This window comes from Sinocyclocheilus anshuiensis, unplaced genomic scaffold (assembly GCF_001515605.1).
Source record: "Sinocyclocheilus anshuiensis isolate Anshui unplaced genomic scaffold, SAMN03320099.WGS_v1.1 scaffold884, whole genome shotgun sequence".
NCBI lineage: Eukaryota > Metazoa > Chordata > Actinopteri > Cypriniformes > Cyprinidae > Sinocyclocheilus > Sinocyclocheilus anshuiensis.
Genome location: NW_015549614.1, coordinates 121,962 through 137,585, shown reverse-complemented (window position 1 = coordinate 137,585; position 15,624 = coordinate 121,962). Strand labels below are relative to the sequence as shown.

Sequence of the window (15,624 nt, the reverse complement as noted above, 5' to 3'; positions counted from 1 at the left end):
AATGGAGAATTTTCTATGGCATTACCATGACCTTTTAAACACTTAATTTCACTTTTTTTTTCATAAACCTTTTTTTCTTTTTCATACTACAAAAATCATACACTGGAAAACAATGGTGTAGCGTGATTTGTTGCTAATTTATCACACTTTAACTTATTATAACAAATCTTTCTTAAAATTTAAATTCTTAATCCATTTAAACCAGATAAAGTTGCAACAACAATCCATCAGAGAAACAACTTATGCATAAGATCCTAAGGCATAAAAACACATGAAAATGGTCAACAAATAAGACGTAGTGTCAATTACGTCAATAGGCCTGACATTTTCACATTTGCTCTGAGCCAAACTTATTGTTGAGCCATGAAGATGCCTAATTTTGATTTTTGATCACTAGGTTTTGAGATACATTTCTAGTTTTGGGGGACTTCGAAGAAACAACAAGTGAGAGGACAGTCAAAGTTCCTCTGCAAAAATATGTTAAAAGGGAGGGTGAGGATAATGAAAATTACAAAAGAGCTGATTCAGGTTGGTATTTTCCAGGACGGTGGGCTGTATGAATATTAACTGTCAGAACAAGCGGGAATATCGATCCACCTTCTGCAGGGTTCAATAGAGCCGGCTCAAGGTTGGACAGGAATGACAGAATTCAAAGGAGAGATCATTGGTCTGTGTGAATGTGTCAAGAGCGTGTGGGTGTTTGTCTGTGAGTCATTCTACATCGAATCTCTGCCATCTTGGAGTCGTTGTACCTTATCTGACGAATGGAAAAGTCGTAACCTCTCTGAGATGAACTCGTTTCTCAGAATAAGGTAAACAGTACTAAGAAAACACAATTTGACACAATTGTCTGTGGATGTATATATTGATATCTCACAAAACGCATAATATTGCCTCAGCATTTTGATGTCACAGTGTTTATCAGCTCGATCTGTAACGTGAGTATCATCGTCTTGATGTGTTACACCAGGGACTACTTGTTTGGACAATTTATTTTCCACATTGATTCTGTTTGGACTTGACACATGATGATGGATCCATACACCACTCTAGACTATGCTGACTGATGCCTTACTGTCATGTTTTGCCTGTAGCATGTACGATGCTGTGGTCAAAAATGCAGTGTTTGGTTCACATCAAACAAACTGTAACAAGGCACATGTCTAGAAAAAAGTTCCACTTTTGATTTGTCTGTTCATAAAATGTTTGGGAGGATCATTCAGGTGCTTCTTAAGGGCAATTACTTTTCCCACGGCACTGAAATTGAACACTAAAAAAAGATGCACCAAACTCCCTTTTACCACCAGACCATCTAAATACTACCACAAACCACAATAAAATCTGATCCCATGAAATGTTAAAAATGTGCTCAAACTCAAATTCAAGCAGATGTTTTCGCAGGACTGTATATTGTCTGTGCGGTCTACACTACCATTCAAAGTTTGGAGTCACTAAGTTTTCTTTTTTAAATACTTTTATTCAGAAAAGATGCATTAAATGTATCAAAAGTAAGTCACATTTATAATGTTACAAATAATTTCTATTTCCAATAAATGCTGCTCTTTTGAACTTTCCATTCATCAAGAATTCTGAAGAATTTATCACAGTTGTCACAAAAATATTAAGCAGTACAACTTTTCAAATTTGATGATAATAACAAACGTTTCCTGAGCAGCAAATCAGTATATTAGAATGATGCTGAATATTAGAACGATTGGAGTAATGATGCTAAAAATTCAGCTTTGCCACCACAGGAATAAACTACACTTTAAAATATATTAAAACAGCGTAACAGTTACTAAATTGTAATATTTCAGAGTATTTTTTTACTGTAATTTGAATCAAATTGGTGAGCATAAGAGACTTCTTTCAAAAACATTACAAATAAATTACAACCCCAAATTTTTTAACATAGTTAGGCAGTTTTATGTTTATGTTTTGTAAACTGACTTGAACACTGTCTAAAAGTGTTAAAAAATTATTGACAACAGGTAACATGATAGAGTTCATGAGGGGATGACCAGTTCCACATAGAGTTTCTTTGTCTACAAGATGTAGAAATTGACCCTTTGCAAAGACCCGCCCCCTTAGTTACTGTTGCTACGTCCGACAAGCCATGGCGCTCTCACACCACACTTCATGTTCTCAATCTCACGCAGTGAAAAATACATCACGGAGCAAAGAGGAAACTGACGACGTGCCAATAAAAACAATAAATACCGTTTTGTGGCTCTTTAATGTGTGGTAACAGATGTCACGCCTCAGTTCAAGCGGCACATGAACCGTCATCTCTTCCTCTTTACTAGTTATAGCATGAAATAAACATGAATGAACATCAGATGGTATCGTATCAACTGCGGAAATATGTCAATACACAACATTTTTCAAGTCCACCGACATTAATCTACTCTCATGTCTGGTTTGTTTGTCAGACAAAATGTCAGATTCAGCATTATGATTAGTCAGATCGCCAGTCAATCAAACTCCCAGTGAAGGGTGAATTAAAATAATGTACAAGTCAGTGTACATTATTTTAATTATTACGGCAATCTAATTATACTGTTAAAAAAATCAGAATAAAATCAGTTCTGAATGTTGTTGTACATTCATAAATGAATAAACACTATTAATAATAATAATAAATAATACCAGTAAATCTTTGGTAACACTGAAGGAACATTCTTAAGACTAGACAAAATTGAAGGGAACAGGAATTAACCCCACAAATTCACTCCCTCATGTGGCACAGTGAGTCTCCCTTACACGTTTGTGTCTGTTTCATTCAAGATAATCATACTTATGATTCTGCGATGTACTGAATCGTGAAGTGTATCATGAAGTAGTTGGCTATACCCAGCCCTAGAATTAAGAATATATGATGTGTAATTTAGGTCTCAGTGTTTTGTATCATGTGTGTGTTACAGTATGTCACATATAACAGAATACACAGCATATGAACCTTATGAAGTCTGAAATGAAAATTCACTACCGTGAAGGGCCTTCTGACACAAAAATGAACACATATATTTAAAATTAGTATGCAAATGTCTGCTATCACACTCAAACACTCCCGCATTTTCTTACATGAGTCTCAGTTTGTGAATATGTATAAAGAAGCTTGATACATCCACCTCACAAACCGGCGCGCGCACACACACACACACACAGTTTGTATGGCAAGAGTGCAAGCTGAAGAACAAAAAGCATAGGTTCACAGAAATCTTTGTTGTGTGTGTTGATAATACACTAAAAATGTGTCATTTAGTGTATGTGTTGTTGACTCACCAGCTGCCACCGCCGAGCACATGACAAAGAACATGCCCACAGCGATTCTCTTCAGAGGGGAGGGCAGCAGGCCTTTGCGTTTGAGGATGGGGTCCACCACTTTATCCTTGAGGGGGATCAACATGAGGATCAGCACGGCGTCAAACATGGTCAGCCAAGCTGCCGGGAAGCGGAAGGCATTCTGGGAACAACAGGGGAACATAATGACTCATGTTTACAAAACACTAGAGGATGAACAAACAGGAAGAAAGGTATGTGCAGGTCACTCATAATACTCAGGTGCTTCATTCTTCTCCATTTATCCTCCGTTGAGAAAGTAAGTACAAGTCTAAATGTGAATTCTGGGAGAGCATTTGCGAAAGAGAGATAGCAGGAAACTGAATCATTCCAGCAACCTTAGCGCCCTCATGTGGCCAATGCTGGTCAATGGCTGTAAAACTCCAGTAAGAGAGAGGGACAGGTCTCTTAATAGCCCATAAAATCATTAATCACTTCTTAAGTACTATAATATCACATGGGGATTGAATAGCATGCGTCAGAGCACCTGTTTCATAAATGGCTGATTGCTCCACTCACATGCTGCTGATGTGTGATGGAAAAAAAAGTACATAACCTAAAAGAGGACTATTTGGAAATAATGACTGATTTGGGAATTTAGGATTGTTTTGACAAAGAAAAAAGCATTTGCATTAATAAGGAACTATTTTTTTGAGTAGGGTTTGCCTATGCAAAACTTACTGTCACTCAGGTGGTAGCCAAGAGGTTGCTAAGTGGTGTTCAGTCGTTTTAGGCACACTGCTATGTGGTTGCTAAAGGTGTCACAGGGTATTGTGCCATTTTATGTGAAATTCCAATTTAAAGGGAGTGAACATGTTCAGTTTGAAGGCCACTGTGAACAGCACAGGGAATAAGGGAACATCAATACATGACTTCACAGGAAGTGGAGAGGGAAATTACCCAGCAGTCATTGCACATCAACCGAGTATTTAAAGAAGTTTGATTAAAATAAAGGCAGTGAAAGAGAGTTGAATTAGTCCCAGGTGTTGTTTGTATGTGGTTATTTGTGGGTATAAAGTGTGTGAGGCAGAACAGTTACAATGCAACATGCATCGTGATTATGGTTAAACAAGATAAATGACACATCTAATATAACTAAATTACGTTTATTTCCATATTAAACATCAGACGATTATCACTCAGTTAGGCTTTAAAATAAGACATTTATATTCATTAAATTAATAAATCATTCATATTTATATAAATACACATATGCATTCTACACGTTTATTAAATGAACATATTTACACTATTTACCGAAGCATATTATGCCATCACAGCTCAAACTCCTCTAATCTACACAACTCAAGTGTCATCTATGTTTGATGACTTTGTTGGGTGTTCCAAATGAACGCATTTTGTCAAGTGAAGTGAAATTCAACAGATATCCCATGTCCAGGGTGTAGAGAGCAGTGAACACTGCATATGGACCCTACTGATCAGAACACAGCTTACACTGTTGCTATGGTGTTCTGGGTGGATGCCAGGGGGTTGCTATGAAGTTGACAAAGCTTTCTGAGCGTTCTTGCTCACTGGCCCAAGTCAAAAAAGCCCACACCCAAGTTTCTATGATATTCTGGTCTCTAGAAATTAGTTCCTCTTAAAAAAGTATTTTTCTTTCTTGTACATTCGGTCTGATCACTTACAAAGCCATACAATTTGAGGTATAATTCATATCCAGGGTGCATATACAGCACGTAGCAGATGCGACACAAATGTGTGGTCAAATCCACCAATGAAGGAATGACCAATTTAAACTGATTATCAGTGTAGTTCACTTTGGCCGCTGCAGGAAACCATCTGTCATCATTTCCTGCACAGACAGGGTTTGATGATCTGAATGAGCAGATTTGGGCAGATCCAGCTTTATGCACGTAGCAAAAGTTAAAAACAGCCCAATCCATTCTTGTTTTGATCTGATTGGTTGTAATTAATTCAAACACCCTGTACAATATTTCGCCATCTGTACGTTTTAATTGATGTTAATCAAATAACACCTGTGAAATGCAACACCTGAGGACTAGACGGCTGGAGCTCAAAGAGAGGTTTATTATGCATCCATGCCTGCAGGTGTGCATGGGCGTATCACACACACATTTACACCTCCAGTAGAATATTAGTCGGTTAAGTGAAGCGCGTGTCTCAGTCAGCATGTTTGAATTTAATTCTACAGCTTCAGTCAGTCCCAAATCTACTGGTGCTTTTAACACTTTTAATTCTCCAGCTTACTCCCTCATTACATTTACATTTCTTTGACTAAGCACTGGTAATTTATACATGCCCCTCTGAGCGCTCTGTCTCCCCTTCATCATCGAGCACGTTTAAATACTTTTTTCTCCATTTGAAATTGCCAGTTTGCATCATTCTATCATCATATCATTTTCACCCACATTACCACTGGTGTCTGTTTCTCTCTATGGATATCTCCTAATTAAGAGCTCACAGTTTGGCCTTGTTAAGGCTTCGCACTGGATTCCCTTTAGGCTGTGCAGTCCACCGAGACAAATCTACAGCAGCACATTTAGAAGGGGAAACCCTTGTGAGTGTGAGAACAAGCGACAGATGGGGATTTGCACACTTGAGCATGCACTCCAGAGAAACACCATCATACCCAGGACAGAATGTCAAATGATTTCTATTGAATCAGGAAGCTGAGGAAGGGCCTTTTTGAGTCATCAATATTTTTGGTCCATTTTCCCAGATTATTTCAGAACAAAAATCTATTGCAGCCAAATATCTATGTGTGCTGATTGTTTTTTTTTCTTTCTTTTTTTTTTTCTTAAACCGTTTGTGACCTTTAACTGACAGAAAGAACACTGTTTAAGTCATGTACATTACCTGGTGTCATGTTATAAAGCATAATCATTGTAAAATTGTGCATGAAAATACACTTACTTTCACGCATATGCTGAAGAAAGATGTGTAATTGCGTTTGCCACAAATTAAGAATTTGTTTGCACAAGTTATTAATTTGTTCCCTCTTTTTAGTTAAACCGTGGCCTTGATTTAACTAAAACACTGTGGGAACAAATTCTTATTCTTAAATTAATGGCCACAATATACATTTTTTCTTCCGCATGTCATGTGCAGGGCTCAGTATGTTTCTAAGCAAATGTAGTTTCCGATTCACCTGGTGGATGATTAAAACAGCAAGGTTTGTTTTACACTATAAGACTTACAACAAAGTCTTATAAAAAACACTATAAGACTTACAACAAAGACGGGACCAAATCTAAGGGTCACATCCCAGTAAACAATCACCTAGCAACACCTTAGCAACCACCCAGAACACAATATCAACCACATACTGTAAAATCATTCTAAAAGCGATTTTTAGCAGCTTAAATTGAAACTGTTGCTTCCTAATAGCACAGCAGAATGAGAATTATGGGAAAACTGATGAGGAAAGTGACCAGAGCACAGGCAAAAAAAAGGAGGCCAACTGCTTTAATAATTGAACTCTTCATTAACAAAGCAATTATATTTTTCTTCAGGCCAATTTGGAAGTGATCTGACATTTTTGGCTCTGAAATAGTGGTTCTCTTACCGGATGGGAGTCTGTGGAGTTGGGATCGGCTCCAGGAATTTTCAGATGGAGACTCTGGAGATAATATGTGGTCTGCATCTGCAAGTGAAGACAACAGCACACATAAACATGCAGGCAGCACTCACATCTCATTCAGCGGTACTGACCAGCCTACTATGATCCATTTTCCACTTTTAGAGACATTGTTGTAGAATATTGCTATTGATTGCAATTGAAGAAAATAGCAAGTAGCAATATTTCAGCCAGTAAAAGCAGTTTGGTGCTTCATGGGAACATTCTACAATATCTATTCATGCAGAAATTCATTAGGCATTTTCTAAAAAGTTAGAGACGTTGTCCTTTACTCAAACCTTAATTTAAGGCTCCAAGGACTAACGATGCCGGATAACCTTTCTAACAGTTGGCAAGTGTCTCAGCAGACAAAACATATGGGATGACAGGGCCTCAAAAGATGACCTTTCGCCATAATTGAAGGAAGCGAATCTTTTTTTCACGTGAGATGGACTACGACACAATGATCCTTATCCCAACAGACCCACAGCAATTTACCATTACTACAAAAGCTGCATTCACTGCAGGAAATTACTCAATGCATCCTTAGAGTGGAGAATTTTACAGTGTAATTTTTTTTTTTTTTAAGTGCTACCACCAGTCTAATCTTCAGAAATCACAGTCTGGAAAACAAATGGGTGACCAGACATCCTGCTAAAATTGGGACAGTGTTGATTTTATGAACCAATGTCCTGAAACCCAACGTTACAGTTGAGTTGCAATCATTTGTCCTGATAATCAATCTTAGCTATATTTTAATTGCTATAAATACAAAATTTTAATTAAACTGTGATTTGTGCTCTTTCTATTATGAGAAACCAGCAGCATATGAAGTTCTTTGACCCAATACAACAGTAAGCATAAAAAATATATATCTGTCGTTTCCGCTTTAGAATATTCAGCAGTAGATTGAAAACATTCGCATAATTGTGCAAATGGCGGAACATGGATGCTATAAATACAAAATTTTAATTAAACTGTGATTTGTGCTCTTTCTATTATGAGAAACCAGCAGCATATGAAGTTCTTCGACCCAATACAACAGTAAGCATAAAAAATATATATCTGTCGTTTCCGCTTTAGAATATTCAGCAGATTGAAAACATTCGCATAATTGTGCAAATGGCGGAACATGGAAATGACTTGCTTTCAGCAAGTAATTTAAAATAATAGCTCATAAAAACAAACCTACTGTACTCAACTTCTGACAAACCATTTCCATTGCCAACTTTAAACATCAGCAGGAGATTCTTGCTAACCTTTTCTTGGCATTACATTTCAATACATTTGTTGAAGGTCAGTTTCGATTCCTGTAATGTGTTCAAACATTAGATCCATTACATCCACTTTCATACAAACTGCTTCTTTATTGTCTTGATAAACTGTTATGAATGAAAACACTTATTTAAACGCTTTAATGTCATTAGATCAGACAAGCATCTTCTGATAATCTAAATGTGTTCTGTGGGGGAAGTAAGGTAAGAAAAATGGCTGGAAATTTCACTAAGGTGATTGTAAAATGCAGAAATGAGAGAGGCAGACCTTGAAAATATTTGAACATGGAAATGTTAACAAACTGTATTTAAAGATCTGCAAAACACTTTATGAGTGGTTTGACACACAACCTCTGTTTTTCTGTGGTAAGGTGACATAAATTCAGCTGTTACGGGCCCCACTCTGGCTGTTGAAGGAACGTTGCTTTAGTAGTAGAGATGTCCCAGTCTTTATTTCTTGTCCTTTCTGCATTACCTTGAGCAAGGCACATATAAAGTTCTTCAACTTTAGCACCTGTCTGCTCAAGGGCTTTAAACCCACCCATCCCATAAAGGCTCCAAATGGCACAAACCCTTAATATGTCAAAGACAAAATCTCTGCTTATAAACATTCATCACTTGTATTTGACATGCCAACGACACCGTTCATCACCACCATGTCTCTCCTTCTGTATGAGACACCTTGAGACTTCAAGCTAATAAAATACCTATGCAATTTCCTATTCATCCTCTGTCACAACTACAGTAAATTACTGTAAGGTTAAAAATACATTCCCTGTACATTTCCCTATTTTTTAAGGACCTATAACTGACACAACAGATCTGAAAGGTGTAGTACTTGAGACACCCACTCATAAAAACCTTACCTGGAAATAGACAGTCCAGTACGGAATGAGGGCCAGGAAAACAGGAAGTATTTTAACCAACACTTTCACTTCCTCCACCTTCTCCTCTGAAAATCGCCCACCGTATGTCACCTTAGCACCATCTAATAGAGATGGCTTTGGCCTTGTGGGGGAAACAAGGATTTTAACAAGCATTCATTAAAACATCACTGAAATATCTGAGTACATCTGTGTTTGAGAAATAAAGTAGAAAAGATAAAAAAAGGAGCAAGGATTTGACCAACTTCAAAAATAATAACGTCACGTATTTTCATGAAGCGCCTTTTCTTTGATTTAGAGAGAAGGCACGGCACTTGACAGTAACTTATGCCGCAGAGACACGATGAATAGCACCGCAACATACGAGACAGACAGACAAGAGAGATGGATCAAAGAGGAAGATGAGGGATAACATTACAGACTAATAGAGTCATCTGAATCTGGAGTGGAGGTTCCCACGAATGAACTGCGTAAATTTACAATCTAACACACTAAAACCATTTTACACAGCAGAGAATGTGTAAAGACTAATAGGCACATTTAGTTTTAAGTTTGAAAATACATGTTTATAATATTAATTTTTTTTATACTTTCTGAATATGCAACAACTGAAAAATCCATCTTAGTTCAAACAGGGTCAAGGTTAATTTCATATGGACTTTCTTATTCAGTAAAGTAAATGTAGCCCTCACCTGAGCAGACTTGGTTCTTTTGGGCCGCGTCCACAGAGGGCCGAAGCCAGGATCCGGAACATGTCACTGAAGGCACTGCCGTCTGCAGGTTTGGTTATAAATACCGTTCTGCCCAGGGCAAAGATGATGAGGGACACCCCGAGGCAGACGGCGGGGATGATGTAGCCAATAAAGAAGCTAACGTTCTGCTGAATATAAGCAACTCCACCCAGCGAGAAGATAGCACCCAGATTAATGCACCAGTAGAACCAGTTAAAGAAACGCCGCGTTGCCTCTGGACCTCGATCCTTCACCTGTAAACACATACAACACAAATACACATGTATGAACTTTATTATCATTCATTCATTTTTATTTACTTGTTTTATTAATTTTAAATGCATATGAACAACTGACTGAAAATTCTCCTAATATTAATATTCAAATCACTTTTGAATCCATAATAACCAGTCCTATAACTGGTTCAGTATCAAACAAAAACATAACACATTAACATTCAATACCCACATTCTTCATTTAATTCAAGTACTGATTTGCAATTTACTAAACGCATTTACAAACTTGTGTGAAGTTTCTTCTCAAGTGCATGCACATGCTTTTCTAAAGAGATGTCTGCTCTCAAAAAGCTCAAAAAACATGCAGCTGTAGTCATGCAATCAGAGATATAGATCCCCAACAGTTTTGGGAAAAGTGCCAATATATTGTCACTTGTAAGCCAATATTCAGTTCATTGCCCCACTTCCTCAATGTTTAAATGAAATCTATGCCCCATAATGATACCCAGATGGTACATCCTGCAGTTACCGTAATTTCTTTATTGAATCTAAAAAACACATGACGATCATATGACAAGGCAGCAAGTCAACAGACATCAACACTGGCCTAATCCAAGTCATCCACATTTAAAGACTTGTATTGCAAAATAAGCCTTGGGTTTTTATTTTCTTCCAAAAACTAGTCAAACAATCCAGTAGACCCGGTAACTGGGGAAAAAATCTGTCAAGCATATAGATAAACCAACAAAGACAGATGTCAGTTTTACTTCCTAAGTTGTCGGTTTCATTTTGCGTGTTATATGTAGTTCAAAAGGAGCACTGTTTAGAAGAGTCTTGCTCATCTTCATATGGAGTTTCTAATTAGTCATTTAGCAAATTATTTCCTTATAGTTCACTTATAACAGGGATATTCCCCACTGTACTGCGCTACAGTACAGTTTCATGTCACTGAGAGGTCATGTAATCGGGTGAAAGTGGTAAAATGAGTGCTAAAGCATGACATAAATGAAAGGATTCTTCTATGTTTTTGCACATTGTAAGAAATATTTGGTTGTACTTGTTGTGAATCAATCTACATTACATCACTGAATTTCTTCAGCCTTTAATTCTTCTCAACAATACAACATATTAAGTTTGCAGATATCAATGTAGTTCTAACCAAATCTGAAAAACAGCCCTTGGTAGTGACCATAGAAGCCACTTCAACAAAAAGCTTAAGACTTTCGATCTTGTGACACAAGTCATTTTGCAGCCCACAAGGCTAAATCAGACTCAAAGTACCTCAGAAATGTGTGGTATGTTCCTTGTCATTTAATAAGTGAAGTGAAAATGCCCAGAGGTGTGTCTGAATTTAGGGAAGCCTGACAAAATGACTGTTGCTTAAGGGAACCACACTAGCACTTTCTGAAACCTTATTTTCAAAAAAAAAAAAAAACTCACATTATTGGACTTGTTAATTTAAAGCTCCTTTTTTTGACTATCAGATGAGTTGTGTCAGTGGGTTAAGAATAGGCTAAATCATAAAGTCCCAGCAACTGACCCACATGCTGAGTATATTTATGCACATACAGAATGCTTGCACTTTTATACATGACAACATTTAGTAAAATTAAACTTGAAAAAGTATTTTATTTTATATTGAAAGTGAATGAGGAATAGGACTGTGAAGTGAATGTGAAATGGATCATAAAAGTGGTCCATATGACTTGTGAGCTATATTCTGTCTTATGAACCCTATCTCTCATTGATGCATTCATGAGAGACACAGCAATGTCTGATTTGTGATCACATTTTTAATTTTACATCACTGCTTCGATCTTTTCACAATAAATTTACTGATGTCATTCACAGTAACAGTCTGAATGTTTACAAATCTTTTAGATCCATTCTCCATTTCAACTCATTGACAATATGTCAGCAGTTTATAGCACCCACTCGCAAGGAAGATTATCAGTAAGATATTAAATACGTTTTGCTGCACAAAGCTATAATATGCACTCAGAAAGACTTGGAATATGGTGTATGATGACTTTTATGATATAGTACTTTTGCATCCTTTTTGAAGTTTAAAATGACCAGCACATTACTCAAAACTTCTCCTTTTGTGTTCCTAAAACAAAAAAAGGGTGGAAAACATACCAGATCCCTAAAAACCAAAGAAAAACAAGTCACATTAAACTCTTTAAACTACAAAAGCAGTGACTCATCGTATCTACAGACAGGACCAGCCAGGGTTTACCTAAATCATCCGAAAGAACAAACACCAGCAAGCATGTCAAAGGTCTTAATATTATTTAGAGTTTCATAAAAGCAAGACATAGTAGAAAATATTGCTCAGAGAATCAATCCAAAGTTGTGCCCTCTGAGATTTGAACCTACTCGAAGTTTAGACAACTCTCTAGCTGTAGTGAATTCCATTACCTGAGGGGTTTCAATCTTTTAGATGCCACAGACCCCCCAAATATGCCAAAAAATGTTAAAGCTCCTATATGTTTTAATTTATAAAGACCAAATGTATACTGCGAAAAAATATATAAGTACGCATAAAATATTATTTTGAAAAAAAAAAATTCTGAAGTTACATTGTTTTTTTCGACTCACCAAAGTACTGTACTGTTAGATGTAGTATTTACATACATTTTTTAAATTGATTTTTATTTATTTATTTTATTCAAATTATATATGAAAAGTTCATTCGTTTATTTTTTACATTTATTTTCTTTAATTCATTTATTTTTACACTGTTTTTATCTAAACTTTTCCATGGACCCCGAGCACCTAGCACTTCCCCAGACCCCATTTTGAAAGCCCCTGCATTACCTGATCTGCCCCGAATGGAGTGATGTTTGATTTCACAGCTCCCACGCCAACGGCCACCAGCACCAGACCACTGAATATCGCAGGCCCACAGTAGGACGGCCGATTCATGCAGGTCACATTGGCAGCCACAGTCCCGTTTTCAGGAAAACAATCTACCGGCTGCACTGGGAACGCAATCTCTTCTCCGCACAGAGAGTTCCTGGTGCTGTCATTGGCCACAAAGGGAAAAAGCAGCATCCCGATCAGGTACAGAACTAAACTCAAGGCTATGGTTGCGAACTTGCCAAGGCACGCATCTGCCAGCCAGCCACCAAAAGGCGATATCAAATAAGTGACTCCCATGAAGATCAAGGGGGCCTGGCTGGCCGAAGTGCCCTCCCAATAGAAGGGGCTGCTGTTGAGGAAGAGCACCAGGTTCGAGGTTATGCCATAGAAGGCCATCCTCTCTAAAGACTCTGCCAGCAGTATGGCAGCACATGCCAGTCTCCTGCCATTGAACACTGACTCTGATCTGGTTGAAGTCACAGAGTTGTCCAAAAGAGGAGTGCTCTCGTTTACATCCCTGCCAGCCATGGCCTGATATGCTGTTTCTCAAGAGGTGGTCAGCTGACCAAAATCCAAACCTAGAACAACAACAAAACGACTGTCATTATATTAAAAGCATGTGATACCAAAAAAACACACATGATGCAATAATGGGAATTCAGGAAATAAATCACGACAGAGTCTAATAAAATAATGTTTCATGTATTTCTTAAACTTACTGACTTATTTGTATATTCTGAACCAGTCATAAGACAATATGAAAGGCGGCTGACATGCTGTCAGCAACTTCTATATTTTACTCAGTAAACAGGTTAACATGCATAAACAAACATAAGTAAACATACCGTTCTTGAACACTTAGCACTGCTCCACATTTAGCTGTTCAGCCCGCGACGAGTTTACCAATGTCCTCAGAATACATGTTATTAAAAATATTAACTTAAAGTTCCTAAAGGTCTCACGGTATGAAGTTTAGCTGTGGGCTCCGAGGGTAAACAGCCAGTCACAATACTACCGCGTAACACCCGGTTCACTCACAAGCGTCAACGTGACGCTCATCAGATCTGAATGTCATCTGGATGCGCTTATCCAGTGCCAGTGAGGGGCATCAGGTTAATCGGTTTGTATACAAAGCGTAGAGTTAAACTGGCAAGAAAGCCAAAGGCCACTACTGATTGGATAAAGAGAGGAAAGAAAGTGTTTATTCTATTGGCTAGTCTTGAAGCCAATCAATTCTGCACCGAAGCTTCCTGGGTGATGCTTTGCCTGTCAGGTACATTTTAAATATGGCTAGGTTATGGTAATTCCACTGACCTATAATAGAGAATATATAGATCAGTGGTTAGTCACACCCTTTTTACGATGTGTTTTAATTCATTTGTGCATATACCACTGAGGAAAAAAGATGATTCTCTTGTTATTTTTTTTTTTTTCCTATTATGTTAAGAAATCATTTATTCAGGTTTTGGGCTTATCAATCTGCATCTTATCCCTGGATGTTTTACGCATACATTACATACATAATATAGGCCTATTCTTAGGTCACAGTTGGGCACTGTCAACATTTATTATGAATCATTATGAATATAATTTAAATAGATTGATAATACATTTATTTGTTTATTAACCATTTATTGCAATGTTTTGTTTATGTATAGATTCACACTTTCTGTGATTTGCGGGCTTTTGTTAAAAGGTTTATACATATATACATTGTGCATACACCTCTTAGAAACATATGCTTAAAAAGCATGTTGACATCTCCAGCATTATGGTTTTTTTTCTATTATGTTAAGAACTCATTTATTCAGGTATTCATATTTTCTACTATCCATAATTCATCCATGACACAAAATTTTAGCGTTGAATGAACCATATGATTTGATAAACTAATTAACAATAATTAATTAACAAAAGTATACAGCCTAATTATTTTGACTAATACATATACGTGTGTGTGTGTGTATAATACCAATATTTATTATATTAATATACAGTATAAATGCTTCCACACTGTAAAATCCTATAGTTTACCTTATTTAGATTTAACTAGTTATCTTTACTTAGTTGTTATACTTACTAGGTTTTATTAAGTTACAGCTACTTTCAAGGCAAATAAAAGAATTTACTTACTGTTTTGAGTGACACTTACTTAAAGGGGTCATATGATGTTGCTAAAAAATAACATTATTTTGTGTATTTGGTGTAATGCAATGTGTTTATGCGGTTTAAGTTTCAAAAAACACATTATTTTCCACATAATGTACATTATTGTTTCTCCTCTATACCCCGCCTTTCTGAAACGCGTCAATTTTTTACAAAGCTCATCGGTCTGAAAAGCGAGGTGTGCTCTGATTGGCCAGCTATCCAGTGTGTTGTGATTTGCTGAATACCTCAAGCGTGTGACGGAAATGTTACGCCCCTTACCATACTGTGTTTCCATGTGTCCCGGCGTGACGAGACAAAACCAATAAAACCCATTACAAACGAGGCATTTGTTGCATCCAGTGGGGACATAATTACTGATTATAATGACTTATACTGTGTTTTTACGTTTTGCGTTGCGCATTGCGCCGCGTAAACATAAAACCATGTCTGCATTTGTGATCGGAGAATGACAAACAACAAGCGCTACTCTACACTGCTCAAAACTCGCATTTGAATCATCGGTGGCAAATCCTTTAAATATGAAAA

General features: G+C 37.1%; 1 protein-coding gene across 3 annotated transcripts in view; it reads right to left on the bottom strand.

Annotated features, from left to right (window-relative positions):
• Window positions 1–15,624, bottom strand: part of LOC107659270 (solute carrier family 15 member 4-like) — a 47,402-nt gene that overhangs the window by 30,010 nt on the left and 1,768 nt on the right. For 2 of the 3 annotated variants that reach the window (XM_016448153.1, XM_016448155.1), the window contains exons 1-6: window positions 13,776–13,937; window positions 12,886–13,508; window positions 9,791–10,083; window positions 9,081–9,222; window positions 6,890–6,967; window positions 3,286–3,466 (exon numbers count right to left, since the gene is read on the bottom strand). In XM_016448153.1, coding sequence (XP_016303639.1) covers window positions 3,286–3,466; window positions 6,890–6,967; window positions 9,081–9,222; window positions 9,791–10,083; window positions 12,886–13,458 — 1,267 coding nt within the window. In that variant the 5' untranslated portion in view covers window positions 13,459–13,508; window positions 13,776–13,937. Of the gene's footprint in view, window positions 1–3,285; window positions 3,467–6,889; window positions 6,968–9,080; window positions 9,223–9,790; window positions 10,084–12,885; window positions 13,509–13,775; window positions 13,938–15,624 lie in introns of those variants that run through there. The other variant, XM_016448154.1, reaches the window with a different exon arrangement.